Source organism: Malania oleifera, chromosome 2 (genome assembly GCF_029873635.1).
Source record: "Malania oleifera isolate guangnan ecotype guangnan chromosome 2, ASM2987363v1, whole genome shotgun sequence".
Lineage (NCBI taxonomy): Eukaryota > Viridiplantae > Streptophyta > Magnoliopsida > Santalales > Ximeniaceae > Malania > Malania oleifera.
The window spans coordinates 84604772-84626960 of NC_080418.1; the positions used below are offsets into that span (position 1 = coordinate 84604772).

A 22189-nucleotide genomic window follows, 5' to 3' on the forward strand; every position below is an offset into this window, starting at 1 on the left:
CTTCTCGGCCTTAGGTTAAGTTCTAGCCGTTAAATCAATTTAATCAAGAAAATTTTGCACGTATCCGCATTGAACCGACGTTCTGCGCAAGTGACCTTCAGTATTTTTAACATAACTTTTACTATAGAACTCCAAATTGGACGTTCTTGGTCTCAACAAAAATCTAAGCAAAAATCCCACAACTTTTAAATTGAACACATTTTAAGATAAGAAGCTATGGATTAATAAAAATTCCCATCAATGAGACGTAAGAAACATGTAGGGAATTTTTCTACTACGTATACCTTTCAGTGTTTTGGCCATAATGTTTTCCATATGATTCCAAATTATACATTCCTAGTATCAACAGAAATCTAGGACAAAATCCTACAACTTTCATGTTGAACACTTGTTAGGATAAGAAATTATGGATTGAGAAAAATGCTCATTTATACTGTCTGGTCGGCTGGCCTTTCAACTAACCCCTTTGTAAAAATTAGTTTTTGCCTTCTTTTAACTTCAAAACCATTTTAAAACATTTCTATAAGTTAGGCATTTTATGAAAAAGGTTTTTCATGTTACTTGGAGGTCTTATGGTAACTTTAAGGTCATATTTAAGCTCCTAATTATATCTTATGATATATGTAAATACAAGTGGGACTGAACACACATTACAACTGAACATTTGAGGTATCTTCATCCTTTTTCTATTTTGATTTCATGGAATATGTCAGGTCATATAAGCTTCAAGTTTCTCATGGAATCCATAGCATTTGTATCATCTGTGCGTGCTAAATAATGATCCTGCTAAAAAGGCTCAATGCACAGATAAGATAATTATGTTTTGTCATTATCAAAATGGGATCAGACTAAAAAAGTCAACAGAATTCCTGCATTCACAATCTCATCCATAGTTCAATATTTTAAATTGTAAAATAGGAAGGAAAATCTTGTAGTTACGTACTTTATGTCTTCCTCTCCTCCAGTCGTCTTATCCTGCTTGTGAGTCAGTTTGGTATCAGTCTAGGGTGCCCTTCTATGGGTTTGGCTTCTGAGTTCTGAATAGATACACTAAGGAGTGCCTTCTGTTGAATGGGAGTAGTCTGGCACCAATGGGTGTGCCTCTTGAGGTGATGGCTCCAACCTTCGAGTGCCTTGCAGGATTGCTGCTACTTTTAGACCTTCTTCAGGAACTTCTTTCTCTTGGCCTTTTTCTGTCCTCTATGCTCTCAGCCTATGTACGCACTCCCTTTCTCCTTCACCAATTGTGTATGTTTTCTCTGTACGAGACTCCCCTATTTATATGGTTGGTCCTAGGTCAACTTAGGCAAGGTCAGGCCTGTCTTTTCTTCCTTCTTTCCTTACAAGCAGCAATCAATTTCTAGCTTTCCTTCCGACAGTGATTCATTTCCCAATTCTTGCGATTGGGTTAATTCTCCAATCAATGGAGATTTTGGCCGCGAGTCTAAGGAGGGAACATTTCAAATTTTTCTTGATCTTTTGCAATATTTCTTAGGAGATTGTTTCCAAATTAGTTTTCAACCGAGGTATCTCTGTGCACATGTTTAATTTCTCTGATTTCTTCATTTAACATCTCTTTGATTCACTCACCTTTCTTTCCAATTTGGTGGACAGGGACCCCAACGATGCTTCAGAATATTCCAGTGCGTGCCAATTGAAGATTTTGATTTTTCTGTATTTCCTTTTTATTTACTGTATTTCTCTACAATTCCCTGTATTGTATGATATTTTCATGTATTTCCCAGTATTGTATTGTATTTCCCTGTATTTTCTACATTTCCCTATATTTTCCTATACCTCATGACTGGGGCACGTGCCCACTTAATGAAGTGCTTATTTGGTTATGCATGCTTGGGACTTATTCACACATGGAAACAAATAAGAGTTAAAAACTGAGAAATCACTAAAAAATAATTTTCAATTAACCCAAAAATTGACAAGAATGACTTTACCAAAATTCCTAACACCAATTAAATTCCCATTGAAATAACTAGTTAATGCATTAACAAGGGTTGGTTAAGCACTCATGAACGTGGCTGGGTGATTAAATCAATTATAGTCCTACCAACTTAGGAACAGTCAATAAAGAACTAAGGATAAAAAACCTCACCTTCAGATTTTGAATTGAACTGATGTTGACTTAGGACCAATAGGTAACTTGATTCATAGTTAAGATGACCTAGTAAAAATAAGGGTGTCTACACTTATCTTGAATGAATCGACCACCCCCCCCCCCCCCTTCTTTTCCTATCTTCTTTCCATGTGGTTATGCAGTAGGCTCTTCAGGATTTTCCTTTCCCTCAAACATTTCTTTTTTTATCCTCCAACATTTGTGGTCCCTGCTCCCAATTGTAAATGCATAAGCCTCAATGTATAGATAAGAGTGCAAGAAAAAGTTATTGTAGAGCAACAAAAATAAAATAAGAATAAAAGTAAAGTCCGTTGCTAAATAAAATGTAATACCCTAACCCCAAAGGGTCTGGGATATTTACTTTTTACTATTGTTTTACAGCAGAAGTAAATAAACTCAATTATTATTAAACCAGAGCGCTAATTATCCATATTACAATCATTTATTTTAAAAGAAGAAAAATTACATAAGCATAAATATCTGGCATCATACTAATATTTCTAATCAATCTTTATTTTTCTATCCCCATTCGCATGCTTGCTAAGTCTGATTTCTGACATGCCCTTCAGAGTTATCTAAAATAAAAATATGATTGGAGTGAGACGACGCTCAGTAAGTAAATAAGATTATTAGTGTGTGGCAAAAATGAGCTTTTAAAAAATTTCGTAAAATAATATTTAATATTATAACTTTAAAACTGCTTCTAGAATAAATATAAATTTAAAAATTTCTGCATAAAACTTTTGTCATCAATTACAACAATAAAATTTTATAATGATATACTATAACTGTTAAATTAAACTTTTAACTTTAAAACTATAAAAATATTTAATGATAAACATACATATACTTTTCCTTATATGTTTTCTTTAGATCGTCATTCAAGCACAAGAATGATAACCTCATTCAATCTTGAGACCTAAAATTTTTCGTTCGCCAACCTCATCCCAATATAATGGGGATCGACACTTTCGACCATATAACGCTTCATACGGTGCCATCTCTATGCTGGACTGATAACTGTTGTTATAGGCGAACTCAACTAACGGCAAATACTGAATCCAACTTCCTTTAAAATCCAGTACACAAGCTCTCAACATATCCTCAAATATCTAAATGGTTCTCTCCGAATGTCCATCAGTTTGAGGATGAAATGTTGTGCTGAAAGTAAATTGCGATCCCAAGGCTCTTTGCAAACTCTTCCAGAATTGTAATGTGAATCGTGGATCTCGATCTAATACGATAGACATAGGAATGCCATGTAGTCTAACTATCTCTTGAACATATAACTCTGCAAGCTTGGTCATAGAGTAGTTAACTTTGATTGGAATAAAGTGAGCAGTCTTCGTTAGACGATCAAAAACCACCCAGATGGCGTTCTGTCCATGGAGTGTTGGAGGTAGCCCAAGTACAAAATCCATGGAGATGTGCTCCCATTTCCACTCAGGGATGTGGAGTGGTTGCAATGACCTTGCTAGTCTCTGGTGCTCAGCCTTTACTTGCTAACAAGTAAGACACTATTCCACAAATTGTGCAATCTCCCTCTTCATGTTATTCCACCAAAAAGACTCTCTCAAGTCCCGATACATCTTCGTGCTTCCCGGATGCACTGTATAAAGAGATCGATGAGCTTCCTCCAAGATTGTTCTTTTGATATTTTTGTCATTGGGCACACACAATCTAGTTTGGAATCTCAAAACTCCATCATCAGAGATGTTAAAGTCTCCCTTCAGTCCACTCTGTACCTTACCCATAATCTTCATTAGCTCTGCATCTTCCATCTATGCAGCCTTAATCTTTTCCGGTAAGGTCTGTTAGATTAACAGATTTGCAATGAGAGCTTGATGATTTCCTTTCACTATTTCCACACCAAATCTTTCCAGGTTCATCATAATTTGATGTTGGGTCAGCATTTCCGAGACTGACGCATTCATTGACTTTCGACTTAATGCATCTGCTACCACGTTGGCTTTTCCCGGGTGATAGTTGATGACGCAATCATAATCTTTGATTAATTCTAATGATCTTCTATGTCTCATGTTTAATTCCTTTTGTGTGAAAAAGTATTTGAGACTTTTATGGTCTGTGAAAATCTCACACCTTTCACCATAGAGATAGTGCCTCCAGATCTTTAGTGCGAATACCACGGCTGCTAGTTCCAAATTGTGTGTGGGATAATTCTTCTCGTACTCCTTGAGTTTTCGAGAAGCATATGCAATGACCTTCCCCTGTTGCATTAATACACACCCGAGGCCTTTCCAAGATACATCACTGTAGATCACAAAACCATCTTCTCCTTATGGAGTTGTCAGCACTGGGGCAATGATGAGTCGTTGCTTTAATTCTTAAAAACTTTGCTCACATTCATCAGTCCATTCATACTTCACATTCTTTCTTGTCAATCTCGTCAGAAGACCAGACATTTTAGAAAACCCTTCCACAAATCGATGATAATATCCTACTAGACCTAAGAAACTTCTGATCTCATGAATATTCTTCGATCTCGCCCAATCCACTACTGCCTCTATTTTACTTGGGTCCACAGATATACCATCCTTAGATATCACATGCCCTAAGAATGCAACTCTTTCTAGCCAAAACTCACATTTCGTAAGTTTGGCATAGAGTTTCTTTTTTCTTAGTACTTTGAGTACTAGCCTCAAATGGTTCTCATGTTCTTGGGGGCTTTTTGAATAAATCAAAATATCATCAATGAAGACCACCACAAATTAATCTAGATATTCACGAAAGACCCTATTCATAAGGTCCATAAAGGTAGCAGGAGCATTGGTCAGTCCAAACGGCCTGACTAAGAATTCATAGTGACCATATCTCGTTCGGAATGCAGTCTTTGGAACATCTTATGATTTTCACTTGATGGTACCCTGATCGGAGGTCAATTTTAGAGAAGACTTGTGTTCCTTGGAGTTGATCAAACAAGTCATCTATGCGAGGTATTAGGTACTTGTTCTTAATGGTCACTTTATTTATTTCCCAATAATCAATACACATTCTCATCGATCCATCTTTCTTTTTAACGAACAGTACCGGTGCTCCCCATGGTGACACGCTGGGTCTTATGAATCCTTTGTCTAGCAACTCTTGTAATTGTTCCTTCAGTTCTTTCAATTCTATCGGTGCCATTCTGTATAGAGTTTTAGATATCGATGTCGTCCCTAGTAGTAGGTCTATAACAAACTCGATTTCGCAGTCAGGAGGTAGCCCAGGTAAATCCTTAGGGAATACATCCGAGAATTCCCTTACTATTAGGATATTCTCGAGCTTCAATTCTTCCTTTGGTGCCTCGACCACGCATGCTAGGTACCCTTGACATCCATTCAAGAGTAATCTCTTTGCCTGAATAGCCGACAATATTTGTGGTGAAGGGCATACACGAGTTCCATTGAACTTGTATTCTTGCTCTCCAGGAGGTCTAAACACCACCTCCTTATTATAGCAATTTATACTAGCATAACTAGAAGCTAGCCAGTCTATCCCAAGAATTATGTCAAACCCGTGCATACTAAATACTGCCAAGTTAGCTGGTAGTATTCTTTCCTCAATACAAATTGGGTAACCTTTAAGTATTTTTCTGCATACTACCGAGGTTCCCGTTGGTGTAACCACAGATAACTCAGTTTCTAATGGCTAAGTCTCTACCCCACATATTTTAACATAAGTTGTAGATGTAAAGGAGTGTGTGGCTCCAGAATCAAATAATACTACTGCTTTCTTGGAGAATATGGCAATAATACATGTCACCACATCATTAGTATTTTCGGCATCTCCTGGAGTGAGGGCATAGACAAGTGCCTGAGCGGTGTTCTGTTGATTGTTGTTTCGAGGTGCCTAGTTGCCTCCTCTTTGTTGATTTGGGTTGTAGTTGTTTTGTGGGCATTCTCGTTGCATGTGACCCAGTTTACCGCACCGATAACAGACCCCTAATCCAGCTCGACACTCTCCCCCATGTAATTTGTTGCATTTTGGACAAGGGGTGGTTCGTGCATTGTTTGGATTTCTCGTTGTTTGCCCTTGCCCCACATTATTGTTGTTGCTGTTGTTGCTCCTTTTCCAAGGTCTTTGATTTTTACCAAAGTGAAACCCTTGTAGCATGGGCCTCTTTCTCTGGTCGGATATCTCCGTACTCCTTTGTAGACTTTCTTCTACCTTCATTGCTTTGTTTACCAACTTGGAGAAGTCTTCGAGCTCAAATACTGTTACCATTTCATAAATCCTTGAGTTCAAGCCTTCTTCAAATTTTTGGGCCTTCTTTGATTCATCCGGAACCAAATATGATGCAAACCAGGATAATTCAATAAATTTTTTTGCATATTGTTGTACGTTCATATTTCCCTGTTTTAACTCCAAAAACTCCTTGGCCTTCGCATCTTTGGTGGTTTTGGGGAAAAATCGTTCAAAGAATACTTCCTTAAAACCCTCCCATGTAAGTACGATTGGATTTGGTCCTTCCTCCAGGAGTAACTTTTTCGAGTTCCACCAGCGTTTGGCCTCACTAATCATTTTATAAGCAACATATAGCACCTTCTGTTCATCCGTACAATGAAGGACTCATAGTATTTCTTCCATTGCTTGCATCCAATCTTCTGCAGCAATTGGATAGGTTTTTCCCTCAAAAGTCAGCGGGCGCATTCGATTGAACTGTTCAACCATACAACCTTCATGGGTTGGTGGATCATTCCGATCTTTGGAGTTTCGTAAAAATTCCTTCTTGACTTGTGCCACATCACGCAACCCTGTAGTAGCATTGATGTCTTCTCCATTGCAAGTACTCGTATTATTCTCTTTTCTTTCAACACTCACGTTGTTGTTCCTTGGGTTCATTCTGAGGGAAGGACTAGAGTTATTTTTAAATCATAACCTTATTTTTAAAATTTAATCAAAGTTATAGGCAAAAGAAAAACATCCTAATTTACTTGTTCTTACCCATATCATGGTTATGCCTATGCTCTGGTAAAATTATTTCTTAAAGTCTACAGAACCTATAATCTATTGCTCTGATACCAAATGTAATACCCCAACCCCGAAGGGTCTGGGATATTTACTTTTTACTATTGATTTACAGCAGAAGTAAATAAACTCAATTATTATTAAACCAGAGTGCTAATTATCCATATTACAATCATTTATTTTAAAAGAAGAAAAATTATATAAGTATAAATATCTAGCATCATACTAATATTTCTAATCAATCTTTATTTTTATATCCCCACCCGCATGCTTGCTAAGTCTGATTTCTGACATGCCCTTCAGAGTTATCTAAAATAAAAATATGATTGGAGTGAGACGACGCTCAGTAAGTAAATAAGATTATTATTAGTGTGTGGCCAAAATGAGCTTTTTAAAAATTTCGTAAAATAATATTTAATACTATAACTTCAAAACAGCTTATAGAATAAATATAAATTTAAAATTTTTGCATAAAACTTTTGTCATCAATTACAACAGTAAAATTTTATAATCATATACTATAACTGTTAAATTAAACTTTTAACTTTAAAACTGTAAAAATATTTAATGATAAACATACATATACTTTTCCTTATACGTTTTCTTTAGATTATCATTCAATCACAAGAATGACCATTTTCATGTAAACTTATATTTTTCCTTCAAATCATTAATAACTTTGTACACATAATTAAATATGTATAAACATATATTGTAAAAACCACCCTTAGGCCTATTTGTCGTAAGTCATGTTTACTCCCATGACTGGGTTGTGCGGTCCGAAGACTGGACTTAGCTGGCTGGCCAAACAAACTAAATCAACGTACGTAAACATTAAGTGAGATTTTCCTTATTAAGTCCTGGTCCGAAACCAGGTGTGCACTCAGGAGAAATCCACTAACATAAATAACCACTTTATAAATAGTGTGGGTGCACTCTGATTCGTTTAAACTTTAAGCTGCGGTACCGAACATCTGTAACTTTGAACTTGCTTTGTCAAAAGGGGTTTTAAAATCATCTTATTATAATTTATGCAATTTAAAACAATTTCGCGAAAATCTCATCTTTTCTCATATTTTCATGAATAATGCAACGTAGAAATAAACTCATGCCACACAATTTTTGTGTTAAAAATATATATAATTTTTTTTTAATAGAAAGAAATGCGAAAAATTTAACCAAGGGGATTAGAACATTTCTTAACCCAAAAATAAATATAAATATATTAAAGATAGAACTCATATAATTAAATATACGTAAAAATAAACTCATAGAAATTTTATGGAACTAAGTAACATAATTGAAATTTACTTATAAAATAAACTCGGGTATGAATTTTAAATAAAAATAAACTAACATAATCAAATTTACTTACCTTCTTCTTTTACCTTGTACTACGAACACAATAACTATCTCTAAGAAATGAGATTGGAAAGAGTGGGTGAGTGAGAACTTACTAAAAAATTATCTCCACCACAAATTCTTTCACTCACTAATCCTTCTCTTCCTTAGAAAAATTGTTGTGAAAAATGAAAGTTGAGAGTTTTCTATTTATAGGAAAATTTTGGGAAAGAAATGGAATTTATAAAAGTGTGGGGAGATTGGTGAAATTATAATTTTTTTTAAAATTAAAGAATAGGCAAGGGATGGACAAGGTATGGGTTGAGTATATGATGGGGATGGAGGCCATGTAGGAGTGCTTGCCACCATTCCCATTAAATAAATTTTAATTAATTACTTACCTAATTAATTAATTAATTAGTTAATTAATTATTTTTTTATTTTTTTATCATTATTATTATCATTGTTATTACTTTTAAACTATTTTTAGTATTTATTTATTTTATTATTTATTTTTTAAAAAAGAATTAAATTTGAATTTTGAAAACTCATGTGAGTCCCACATGGTCTTGTGGGCCCCACACAACTTCGAGACTCAAATGGATCCTACGTAACTCCAATAATCCTCATACGATTTTATGAGCCCTACAGAGTTTCGAGACTCATGTAAACCTTTACACGGCTTCGAAACTTATGTGGGCGCCACACAGTCTTGTGGGCCCCGCATAGGATACCTATATTGTTATTATTTTATCATATATTTCTACAAATTATGTCAATCAAATATTATCTTATTACATATATAAACAATGTCTACCCTGTTTTATCCTATGAAATTTCATTTTGACCAGGCCGACCTCTAGGGAGCGACTGAGTCGCAATGGTCTCTAAGCACTCGCTTAGACAAGGTCTTTCTTAGGCATCAAACATAGAATTAAGGATCCTAACAGAGAAACACTTTCGTTTTGATACTAACTAAATGACCATCATTATTATTCTTTTTTTTTTTTGGGTTATTACATAAAATATGTTAACTTTGGTGCAATCCCAAGAGGAGGGTGAATTGGTATTTAAAAATTTTATTCCCTAGGTCAATCCACTAACGGCAGTATTACACAAGTCTAAGGTCAATCTAGTGCATGTAAAATAAATCAATGTAAATATACAATGAAATTTAAACTGCAATAGAAATTTAACCAAGCATGCACAATAAAGCAGTAAAGGAGACGACACCTAGAAATGTTATCGAGGTTTGGCAATTTGCCTACGTCCCTGCCTTGGCTAACAAGTACAAGGATTACTACTATAAGCTCACTTAATGGGTGGAGCAGCACCTAAAAAACCAGGTCAATTAGCACAGGACTGACATCAACCTTTACAACTAGGTCAAATTAACACAGGGCTGACTTCAACCTACACAATCCTTCTAGGCTGGATTACCGCCCCCTCAGGCCATGCTTGGAATACAACAGATTTCACAATAAAATTTGCGTACAACCAATATGCTTCTCAACTAAGCAGATTATGTACCAATGTAATCAATGCACTACCAAATGATATGATAAGATAAGCTCAGTGTAGTCTTAGTATCTACTCTCAAAGTTTTATGCAAATAATGCAATCAGTATGTGAGAGTGTAAGTGATAGGATCTTTGTTTCAAAATTATATTCTCAATCGTAGTGTAGCAACAAAGATCACAAGTATGCTTCAAATATCTCAACAAATATTTTTATCAAAAATAACCACAAGAGATTTAATAATGGTTTGTAAAAAATTATTTGATCTTTGTGTCAAGACGATAATATCAATCAAAAGATATAGCAACAAAGATATTCAGCACGCTAAAAAATATCTCAAAATATTTTTCTCAAGATAAATCACAAGAGATATTTGAAATCGGTTTGTAAAATAGTATTTATCTTCAAGCACACTTCAAATACCTTCAACAAATATTTTTCTCAAAATAAATCACAAAAAATATTTGAAATCGATTTGTAAAATATTATTTCACAACCAAAACGCAATACGAACTCTTAAGTATTGCAATGAATATGCAAAACTCAAAGGCTCAAGGAAGTTTTCCTATGGAAGACTTATTTATGAAGCCCCCTAGGAGAACTTGAAGCTTACTCTCTATGAAAAATTAATCTCAATCAGAACAAGCAAGAGAGAGTTTAAGCTTGGTGAGATAAACACAAGAAAACTCTTACAAAGAAGTATTTGCAATATGAATTAGTAAGAGGAGTAGTATATGACTTGAATGTGAGATTTTGGCTTTTTTAAAATCATAGGATATTTGCTGCTAATCTCATGCTAATTTTTGCAAATGAGGAGGTATATATAGAGTACCCCATAATTATAATCGTCCAAAACACATAAGGTATTATTAGGATTGTTTTAAAACGTTTTAGCACAATTAACTCCATTTAAAAATTTTAGCTACGGTAAAAATAATTGTCCAACCCGAAAGCAGCGGTCGACCAAACTTGAGGTTTGGTTGACCAAGTGACAAAGTTCGGTCGACCATACAAAAATTGAACTGAGAGTTTAACCGACCAGACTAAGGGACTCAAGGGCGATTTTTCCAATTTCGTGTGGTTTGGTCAACTATGTGATTTTGAACAGGTAGTTCGGTCGACCGGGCGATTAGGGCTTCTCCCGAGGATGTTCAGTTGACCAGAGCGTTGGAATTCATTTTTTGGTCGGTCGATCGAAGAATCAATTGTTGACCCTAGGGAGGTTCGGTCGACCAAGGTATTGGAGAAGATTTCTAGTAGATCGACCGTGCGGTCAACATGTTGACCCAGTGGGAGTTTGGTCGACCAAGTTGTATGGACTTGGCACGGTATGGTCGACCGAGCTATGGTCAAAATGTTGACCTCTGACCGGTTCGGTCGACCGAACATGCATTTTTAATGCATTTCGGTTCTCATCCCCTTATACATTCACCCTATTCATATAAGCACATTTCTTTATGCAAGCATGTGGGTCCTAGAGTCATTGTAGGTCTTTTTTAGGACACCGAAAAAATCCGGCGTCAATCGACTAAAGGGTGCCCTATGGTCATTTGGTTTCCGTATGGTCATTTGAACTTATCTACCCTATCATGCATTAGGATTTTCCTTGTTTAAACATTTGAATTAAATTTCTCAAAGAATTTTCTATCTTGAAAAATTTAAAAACATACAAACATGAGTAGTCCTTGAAGTCCTCCCCATAAACTCAATTTTAATTAATTAAAATTTGAAATTAGAGAAATAAGAATTCAATTTGAAAAATTTGGGGCTCAAGTGCTTATCAAATCACGATATTCAATAGTCCAAAGTGAACTTGGGAAAAAAGTTAAGTACTTACACTATGATATTTCATTAGAAAGTAAGATGAATTACTAAGGCTCGATTTATATATAATCAATTTTATAATCGGATATTCAATCTATGAAAAAAATCTCACAAATCAACATTTGTCTCATAATTTGGTGTGTGGACAACTTTGATCAATGTCGCAAATTTTGGATGGATTGTTTATAATTTTTCTACAGCATCACATGGAGAGTGCATAATTTATGGCAAATATTTCTTTTTCTTCCATTCTCTTTTCCAAAAGGAGATGAGGAATCCTTGAACAAAACAAGACTCAAACCGTTCTACTAGTAAGGTTGACTTAATTTTTTTGCCACTAAACTCTGAATCACAAATCACTAATGAAGAACTATTATTTACAATGACTTTAATAATACTTAAAACAAAATGAGTATTACTGCAAATATGATATTTATTTATAATAAAAAAATACACGTACTATATAATATATATATATATATATATATATATATATGAAATGCACACAGAAAAATTGTGGACCATCTTATAATTTTAAAACATCCACTATCCTAATCTTGTTATTGTTATTAATGGATGTAGTTCAGCATATTGCATAAAAAGTTCTAAAAACATGAGAGAGAGAGAGAGAGAGAGAGAGAGAGAGAGAGAGAGAGAGAGAGAGAGAGAGAGAGAGAGAGAGTTTTACCAAGTAAAACTTTGGGAGAAAACGAGATAAAAGAGGAGAAGGAGATACCCTATTGGAAAGGGAAAGACTTTAAAAGAAAGACCAAGTTAATAGTATGTCCAAAACAATAAATAAATAAATAAATAAATAATTTCTTCCAAATCCATAATAATAATAATAATAATAATAATAGTAAAACAAAGGCAGCCAAACCTCACGACCTCTGAAGTTTTTTTTTTATTTTTCCCCGCACACATTCAAATAAAAAAATTATTTAATGAAACCGCGTAGGCTTGGCAACGCTGCGTCTCTAAACCCACTAAGGTTCAAAGTCTCTGATGCCACGGATTCTGAGGGGAAGACACACGACCCCGACCCCGACCCCTTCTGCCTGTCTTCCGTCTTCCCTTCTCTTTTCTTCTTCTTCTTCTTCTTCTTCTTCTTCTTCTTCTTCTTCTTTCATCTTTTCGCTTTCCTTTACCCTTTCCCTCATTAAATACAACATATTACCACGTTTTCGGTCTCATATCCCTTATTTTCTCTTTTCTCTTTCTTTCCTTTTTCCCGGCAACAAGAGCTCAGAGTTTCGATTATAATCCCTCAACCCAAGTTCCTGTTCTGGATTTTGCTTCCTCAGCCCCCTTTTCTTGAATTGAAAAGTATTCCTGCTTTAGACCCCAAAGACAATTTTGTTAATCTTGCCCTTTCCCTTGAATTTTCCCAACTTCTACTTCATGTAGGATTTTCTCTCTCTCCAACCAAACAAGAAAACCCCCTTCCCAATGATTCTCAAGGCTATCCGCAATCTGGTTCTCCTTTTCTTCTTCATCGGCGCCTTCCTAACCGCCGCCGAAGTTCAGAACCCCAACAATCTCAATTCCAGTGGCTCTGTTCTCGCCGGCATCGAATTGCCGGACCATGCTAGCTTCAATGCTGTCTCCTCCTCCGCAACTACTGGATGCGGCCTTCCTTCTTTTACGAAACCCAGAACATCACAAGCAACGACCCAATCGTTAACTACAGAAGAACAGCGAGGCGATGACGACGACGACGTTGTTGATATGCTTAAACCGCGCGAACATGCGCTGAAGCTCCACCTGAAGCATCGATCGGTAAGCCCAGAAACAGAGGGCAAAGAATCCGTAATTGATTCCACAGCCAGAGACTTCACTAGAATCGACACTCTGCATACGAGGATCACAGAGAAGAAGAACCAAAACACCATTTCAAGGCTAAAGAAAGGTACCAGCGCCGCAGCGCCACCGGACCAACAAATTAGGCCGGCGGTGGCTCCCGTAGCGCCGCCGGGGTCGCACGCCGGGGGCTTTTCCGGCCAGCTCATGGCAACTCTGGAATCTGGAGTCAGCCTTGGTTCCGGAGAGTACTTCATGGACGTTTTTGTGGGTACTCCTCCGAAGCACTTCTCCTTAATTCTCGATACCGGCAGCGATCTCAACTGGCTTCAATGCCTGCCCTGCCACGATTGTTTTGAGCAAAGGGGACCCTTTTACGATCCCAAAGACTCGAGTTCGTTTATGAACATTAGCTGCGGCGACCACCGGTGCAAACTGGTTTCGTCGCCGGATCCGCCGGTGCCGTGTAGAGCTGCGGACCAGAGCTGCCCTTACTACTACTGGTACGGCGACAGCTCCAACACGACCGGCGATTTTGCGCTAGAAACCTTCACGGTCAACCTCACGACGCCGGCGGGTGAGCCAGAATTCCGGCAGGTGGAGAACGTAATGTTCGGGTGCGGCCACTGGAATAGAGGCCTCTTTCACGGGGCTGCCGGATTGTTAGGACTCGGGAGGGGGCCTCTGTCCTTCTCCTCTCAGCTTCAGTCGCTTTACGGCCATTCCTTCTCCTACTGCCTTGTGGATCGGAATAGCAACACCAGTGTAAGCAGCAAGTTGATTTTTGGGGAGGACAAGAAGTTGTTGAGCCACCCGGATCTGAATTTCACATCGTTGGGCGCCGGAAAAGAGAACCCAGTCGATACATTTTACTACGTTCAGATACAGTCGATTCTCGTCGGAGGAGAGGTTCTGGACATACCGGAGGAGACTTGGCAGCCGACGCCGGCGGGAGCAGGTGGGACGATCGTTGATTCGGGAACCACTCTGAGTTATTTTGCAGAGCCGGGGTACCAGAAAATAAAGGAAGCATTTGTGAGGAAGGTGAAAGATTACCCAATCATCGAGGATTTTCCGGTTCTGGAACCGTGTTACAATGTATCTGGAGTTGAGAATCCTATTCTGCCGGAGTTCGGGATCCGATTTCGCGACGGAGCAGTGTGGAATTTCCCGGTGGAGAATTATTTCATCAAGCTGGAGCCGGACGAGGTGGTGTGCTTGGCGATTTCGGGAACTCCGCGCTCTGGGCTGTCCATAATTGGGAATTATCAGCAGCAGAATTTTCATATTCTGTATGATACAAAGAAGTCTAGGCTGGGATTTGCACCCAGGAACTGTGCTGATGTTTAGTGTTTGGATGGCAGGACTAGGAGGGAAAATGCGAGAAAATTGTAAACATGTCGGCCACTTCTTGGGGAAGATTTTCATTTTACATTTTCGTAGGGAAAAAAAAAAAGGAAAAAGGTAACAATACATGGGATTAGATTCATTTTTTTTCTTTTGTTTAAATAATCTTGTTTTGATGGTTCACTTTGGATGTCCAGTTTATACTTCTTCATTTGGACTTGAAGTTTTTGGTCCAAAAGAAAGTGTTAATTAAGCTTCTCAGAATCTTTAATTTCAGCATTTTTTTTTCTCTCTCATCAAAACCTTCACTCAATAATGTGGGGGAGGACCCCAGGGCGTAGTTCAGGTGGTCGAGCGAATAACCGGGTATGCCTCTCACGAGGTCAGCCTTTGTGCCACCCGGGTTCGATTCCTCCCCTAAGCTCCTGCTTTACCCTCCTCGTGGTGATGTGGGACCGGATCCACGGGGCGTGGGAATAGTCAGGACAGGCGCGAACCGTTAAAACGGACGTTGACGGGCATGGACACCCGGCGATATTAAAAAAAATAATAATAATAATAATAATAATAATAATGTGGAGGAGGGCTTCGAAAGTGCCTCTCACGAGATCAGGAATTCAAATCCTCCCGGATTCGTTTCCACTCCTGAATTCCTAAAATTTATCTCCCTTTGGAGTTGTAGGATCGACTTCAAGGGACGCGGGATTAGTCACGTGGATCGTAAAACGGACATAGGGAAACTCAGTGCGTAATCCAAAAAAAAATAATGTGGAGGCCTGTAGTGAATCTTCTACCATTCTGGATTTTTGGTTGGATTTTCATTTCCTAATTTTTACCCATAATCTCTATTTTCATTTTGGATTATTCTGAGGACTAAACATAATTGAGATCAAATTGTAAGCATTGCCCTTTTTTTTTTTTTTTAGTACTACTTACTTTTGGAAAATATTTTTCATTTTTTATTTAACAACTTATGTTTTAGTTTCCAAGAATCATACTAAAATATATAAAATAATAACTTTATTTAGTTGTACAAAAAAATTTTCATTAAAATTACAAAAAGAAAATTCTTATTTTTAAAATTTTTAAATATTATATAAAGTAGTGATTGAGACCATGGATGTGATATCCCGTGGAAGAAAGGTTTAAAAAAATTTGATGTTACTACCCATATTAATAAGGTGCACCTTTCTTTTCATGAGTCCTTTTATAAGAACTCCATGTTAAACGTGTTTGACTTAGAGTAATCTTGGAATGTGTGACCTTTTGGGAAGTTTTCTTAAGAAATATGTGAGTGAAGACAAAACACACTGAAAAAGACACGTATTGGTCTGTGAGGCCAGTCATTAATCCAATAAGGTCCGCCCCCTATTGTCTGGTCCAGGTGGAGAAAAAGAGACGCAGTACTCCCTAACAGACTTAGGTTTGGGCGTTACATAATGGTATCAGAGCAATTACTCAGCCGGAAGTGTCATGAGATTCAAATCTCTTATGAAGTGTGTGAGTGGGGACAAAACACACTAAAAATAACACTTGTTGGTCTGTGAGGTCAGTCATTAGTCCAATAAGGTTCATCCCCTATTGTCTGGTCCAGGTGGAGAAGAGTGTGATAAGATTCACATCTCTCATGAAGTGTGTGAGTCAGGACAAAACACATTGAAAAAGACACGTGTTGGTTTGTGGGACTAGTCATTAGTCCAATAAGGTCCGCCCCCTATTGTCTGGTCTAGGTGAAGGAGGAGAGACGCAGTGCTCCCTAATAAACCCAGGTTAGGGTGTTACATAATGGTATCCGAGCAATTACCCAGCCGAAAGTGTGATGAGATTCATATCGCCTGAGTTTGGAAATGTGGGTTTCGCAACGAGAACGTTGCGTTCTGTAAGTGGGGGAGAATGTGATACCCTGTGGATGAAAGATTTAAAAAGGATTTGATGTTTACTACTTATATCAACAAGATGCACATTTCTTTTCGAGAGCCTTCCCATAAGAATTTCACCATTAAGCGTGCTTGGCTTGGAGTAATCTTGAAATAGGTGACATTCTGCGAAGTTTTCTCAAGAAATATGTGAGTGAGGACAAAACACACTAAAAAAGACACGTGTTGGTTTATAGGGTTAGTCATTAGTCCGAAAACGACCACCCTCCTATTGTAGGACGTTGTGTTCTGTAAGTGGAGGAGAATGTGATACCCCGTGAAAGAAAGGTTTAAAATGATTTGATATTACAACCCAAATCAATAAGTTGCATCTTTCTTTTTGGGAATCGTTCCATAAGAACTCCGCGTTAAGCGTACCTGGTTTGGAGTAATCTTGGGATAGGTGACCTTCTAAGAAATTTTCTCAAGAAGTGTGTAAGTGGGGACAAAACATACTGAAAATGACACGTGTTGGTCTGTGGGATCAGTCATTAGTCCAATAAGGTCCGTCCCCTATTGTCTGATCTAGGTGGAGGAGGAGAGACGCAAATCTCCTTGACAAACTCAGGTTGGGGCGTTACAATGGATTTGGACTTTGGATTTGCTGAGAAGAAACTCAATAAATAATCTATACAAATCAAAGTGTAAAACTCAAATTTCATGCTCCTATATGAAAAGTAAGGAATTAGAATTCTAAAAAATATTAAAATAATAGTTTCTAACTTTTCTATATCAATTTAGAAATTTGAAAAATAAAGTGATATTTTTGTGATTATTTAAAAAATTAGAAATAAAAAATAAAATTATTTTCACAGGTAAATAGTGTCAAAACTTTTATTGTTGATCATTTATTCTAAATTAATGTTGTAAATTGAAAAATTAGATAACTCTATCATAATTCATTGAAAAATTAAAATAAAAATATAAAATTATTTTTCTCAACTTTGGCGGGCTTTACCTTTTAAAAAAACGCACAATTCTTTTAAAATCTCAAAAACTCAATACATCTATGTTAGGATTTGACCCAAAAAAAAAATATAGTTCCTTGACAATTTGATTTGTGGGAAACTTACATTCCTCCCCAACTGAACTAACTTTTCCCCCAAATATTTAGGAAAGTAATCATCTTTTTATCAAGTTAGAGGGGTAGATATAAAATTTTTGAAATCTTACGAATGGTGCATATAATTTTTAAAATTTAAAGAAATGTGTATATATCTTTTGCCTTATTTTTAATTTGGTGATTCATTCCTTTTATTTTTTCCTCTTCAACCTCCTCTCTTCTTTTTCTTCCCCTTCTCATCAAAATAAATTATGAAGTATCCAATTGATAAGCTATAAAACTTTCATGTTAAATGTCTCAAATTCAAACTTGATGGGGATGTGAAAGGAATAATAAAAGGGGTTCGGTCAACTCTTACTGCCGAGAGAGAGAGAGAGAGAGAGAGAGAGAGAGAGAGAGAGTTGATCATGTTAGAATAGCTATTCTTTGACCTTCTTTTCTTTGAGTACTTTTCTTCTCCCCGTTTTGTCTTCCCTATATTTTACTTGTTGTAGGTACCTAATTGGATTACCCCCTGGACTCATAAATAATCCTATTTTATTTTATTTTATTTTAAGATGAGACTTGGACAGCTTCATTTATATTTCAATTCACTGCTGCCTATAAAATTAAAATTCCTAAATCAAAATCCAAACATGCGAGTTAACTTGTTTGACTTCTATACAACATGATTTGGCTATAGATTTAGGTATATTTAAATTGTCTGACTTTTAAATTCCCAATTGGACACCGAGTTAAGGGTTATTTAAGTTGTATGATTTTCAAAATATGGTATGGATTTTTTAAAAAAAAAAATGGTATGGTGCTCCCAAAGTGTAAGATTCAAATTTGGTGCACCAATTTTTTTTTTTTTTAAGTTGGCATGGATTTCTTTTCAACTCAAAAACTAAGGAAAATCTAAAAATGCTTCTAGGCCTAGAATTGTCCGAATTAAATAATTTAGTTTTGGTATAAAAGCATGCTGATAATTAACAATAAAATAAATAGAGACAAGACCAAGGTTTTACGTGGTTCAGATGTACCTACTTCACAGATGGATGGGATCAAAACTTCACTATGTTAAAAGGAATTACAACATGTATCTGACTTTGTACAAAATATCCTCCTTCCTTACCTTTTAAAACGTCTCACTCTTTTCTCTTCTTTTCTTTCTTTTCTATTTTCTGCGTATTTTTCCTCTGACCCTTTCTCTGCTCTCTTCTGCTTCTCTTGTGCATCGCCAATCTCTTCTTCGCAACTCCTCCTTATATAGCCAAAGGAGCAGGCAAATTTCATTTTCTTTTCTTCTTCCTCAATAGACAATGTTGACTTTCCCTTGTTTTGTTTTCTATTTTATCATTATAATAGTACTTCAAGGGGTGCGGAATTAGTCACGTGGACCGTAAAACGAACACGTGGAAACCCAGTGGGTAATCATTATAATAGTAAATGAAGGAAATGGGTGACAGAGATAAAGAAGATGAGATTGATATGGGGGACATCCACACATGGGTATGTCCCCCCTTCCTATTTTATAACAAGTTTTAAAAGCACGATTCAAAATGGTTAACTAATTAAATTTTTAATTTGTTTTTCTAAAAATGCTAAACTTAATTATAATTAAACAAAAAAAAAAAACTTTTAGCTAAACATGTTATGCCCAACTTTTGTTATGTAAATGAATTAATTCACTAAAAAAAAAAGTGTCAAACTCACCTTAACTTGTTGATCTCTAAAATCTTAATGTTACAAGTCAAGTCAAAAACTGTTTTAATCTATTTTTAACTAGAGAACCAAAAGGATGTTGAGAGGGTAGCAATCCAAATTTTCCACCTAACTAGAGTGCAACCTAATCATCTAACCTACTGCTTGGCTTTTGCAAACCCAGCCCATTTAATAAATTTTGGCATATGCTAACCCAGTAGATTGATTTTAATGATGATAAAACTTAATTGTTATGTGTTAATTGAATACAAAACTTATGCATTAAGTGTTGTCTTTAATTAATATTTTTGTGTTCATGTTTTAATGATTATTAATTCTTAATTATGATGATTTATATATGTATTAGTTACTCAAAATACATGAGATTAATGTGCATTTTTACTCTACTTGGTTTTGGTGGACTCAAGTTAACCCATGTTAAGCGTGAGTTGACTTAGGAACAGACGTAGTTGAATACGTTACTTTGCAAAATTCCAAATTTTATTGTTTAACTTGTTTTGCATTGTTATTTTGGATCGATATCATAACAATTATTTCATATGTTGCTGTCATGTGAGGATGCATATTCATAAATGATGTTTGAGCAAAAAAAAAAAAATTTTTTCTCATCAATGTGCATAATTTTTTAGAGCATATATTGATAAGTAGATCTAAAAAAAAAAAAACCCTTCTAAATTGATGTCATAAGTTATCATATTTGTGTGATAAAAGAGTGTGCTCTTCAAGTATTCATATTTTTCATTTTGAGTCAATCAAAGTGTGATTTTGATTAAGTCTTTTAAAAGCGTAGAATTTAGATTTTGAATTTAGATTCAGTTGAATTTGGTAAATTTAACATAATTTTAGTGATTTTCAAGTTTCACAATACTATGTGAATTGAGAGTTTCATTGAAGATTCAAATGCACTACATGCATAATATGCTGCATAAGTTGCCAACTCATTTGCCTCTAGTCAATCTCATGAATCAATTAAAAACAAGAATGATAAGGTCAGATTTGAATGTCTTAAGGTTTCTTTTTGTTTTAAAAAAAAAAATATTAACATTTTATAAACTAAAAAAGTTGTTATCAAATGTATTAAACCTAACTTTTGTTTTTTAAAAGGATTAGTCAATCCAAACAAAGGGGCCAAAGTCATCTTTAGTTACTAAGCCTATAAACATTGATGAAAGCCCAAAATTCTTTTAGTTTAATTTTAATTTGAGGGCCAAATGGAAGTTTAAAAGCTAGCCACATCCAATTTTTAATCTGCAGCGCAATTTTCTAGCTTGCTACTTTATCTAATAATTTTCTGCGTCCCTAACCCAATGGATTGATTTTGCATTTTGTTCAAATTCATACAATTTAAAATTCAAACTTCTCCTAAACATAAAGTAATTAGTACAATATAAGTTCTCATCTTAGCATGAGTTGACTTAGGAACGGGCATAGTTGAATATGTTGTTTATACAAAATTTTATTTTGTATATCATTATCATTTGTGGACATATTTATAAACAATTTAGCAATTAAAATGTTAAGTTTATAATAATATTGATTTGACCAATTTGAAGTGCTAAAATTCTTAGCCCACCAATGTACATGATTTTTTAGAACATATGTTATGAAATATTTGCTAAAGTCAAATTAGTATATTTGTTACCTTATCTTGTTATCTTTGGCCTTTGTATCGTGATAGTTTCTTAAACGAGGAAACATGATTTTACCTTTTTTTTTTATTGAGGTCCATTTGAATCAAAATTTTTGTTTGGCGAAGGAAATGAAAATACGAAAGAAACTCATTTTCAATTATATTTTTCTCAATATTAAATACTGAAAATAAAAATTTGTCCTAATATCATTAAAATTTTGGGCAAAAGACACTTACTTCCCCTCAGGTCTAACAAAAAGATAATGACTTTCCTTGAAATTTCAAAAATTTCAAAAACCTCCTCTAAGGTTTTAAAAATCTTAGAGACCTCCTCTGAGATTTATCAAAAAGATACAAATTTCTCCTTATCTTTTTCAAAAAGATGAATTTTTTTTTAGGAGAGGACTGTGTCTTTTTGGCAAACCTAATGAGAGGTCTATGACATTTTTGAAACCTTAGCGGAGATTTGTACCATTTTTGAAACCTCAAGGAAGGCTTCTATTTTTTTACCAAACCTCAAGGGAGGTGAATGTCTTTTGGCCTAATTTTTTTTTTTTAAATCAAATGCTTATATTGTGTAAATCAATTTACTATATATTTTATTTTCTTTCTGACTTGATAACTACATGAAAAGTGGATTCTTTCAAATTTTCTTCTCCTTTTCTTAATATTTTTCAAGTTCCAAACAGAGCTTAAGTGTCGTTAAGGGAAGCTAAAATTCTTTTCAAAGGGAATGGAAATGTTAGAGCAACATTCGCTCTTATTGTGTCTAATGGCAAACCCAAGCCTCCATTTTCTATTTAACCCTCTTTTATGTAGCACAAAATTGAAAGGATCGCATTTGTAGTACTTCAATGAAGAAAAAGGAGTGAGCTCTTCAAGTGTGAAAATCATAAGATTTGTATTTTGTGTTCTTCAATTTAAATGGACCAAAGTGTCGCGATGTC

General features: G+C 35.6%; 1 protein-coding gene across 1 annotated transcript; it reads left to right on the top strand.

Annotated features, from left to right (window-relative positions):
* Positions 1-12759: 12759 nt before the first annotated feature.
* LOC131149124 (aspartyl protease family protein 2-like) lies at positions 12760-15208 on the top strand. The gene has a single exon (XM_058099243.1). It carries the CDS (start codon positions 13232-13234, stop codon positions 14930-14932), a length of 1701 nt encoding a protein of 566 aa, XP_057955226.1. The 5' UTR covers positions 12760-13231; the 3' UTR covers positions 14933-15208.
* The last annotated feature ends 6981 nt before the right edge of the window (positions 15209-22189 follow it).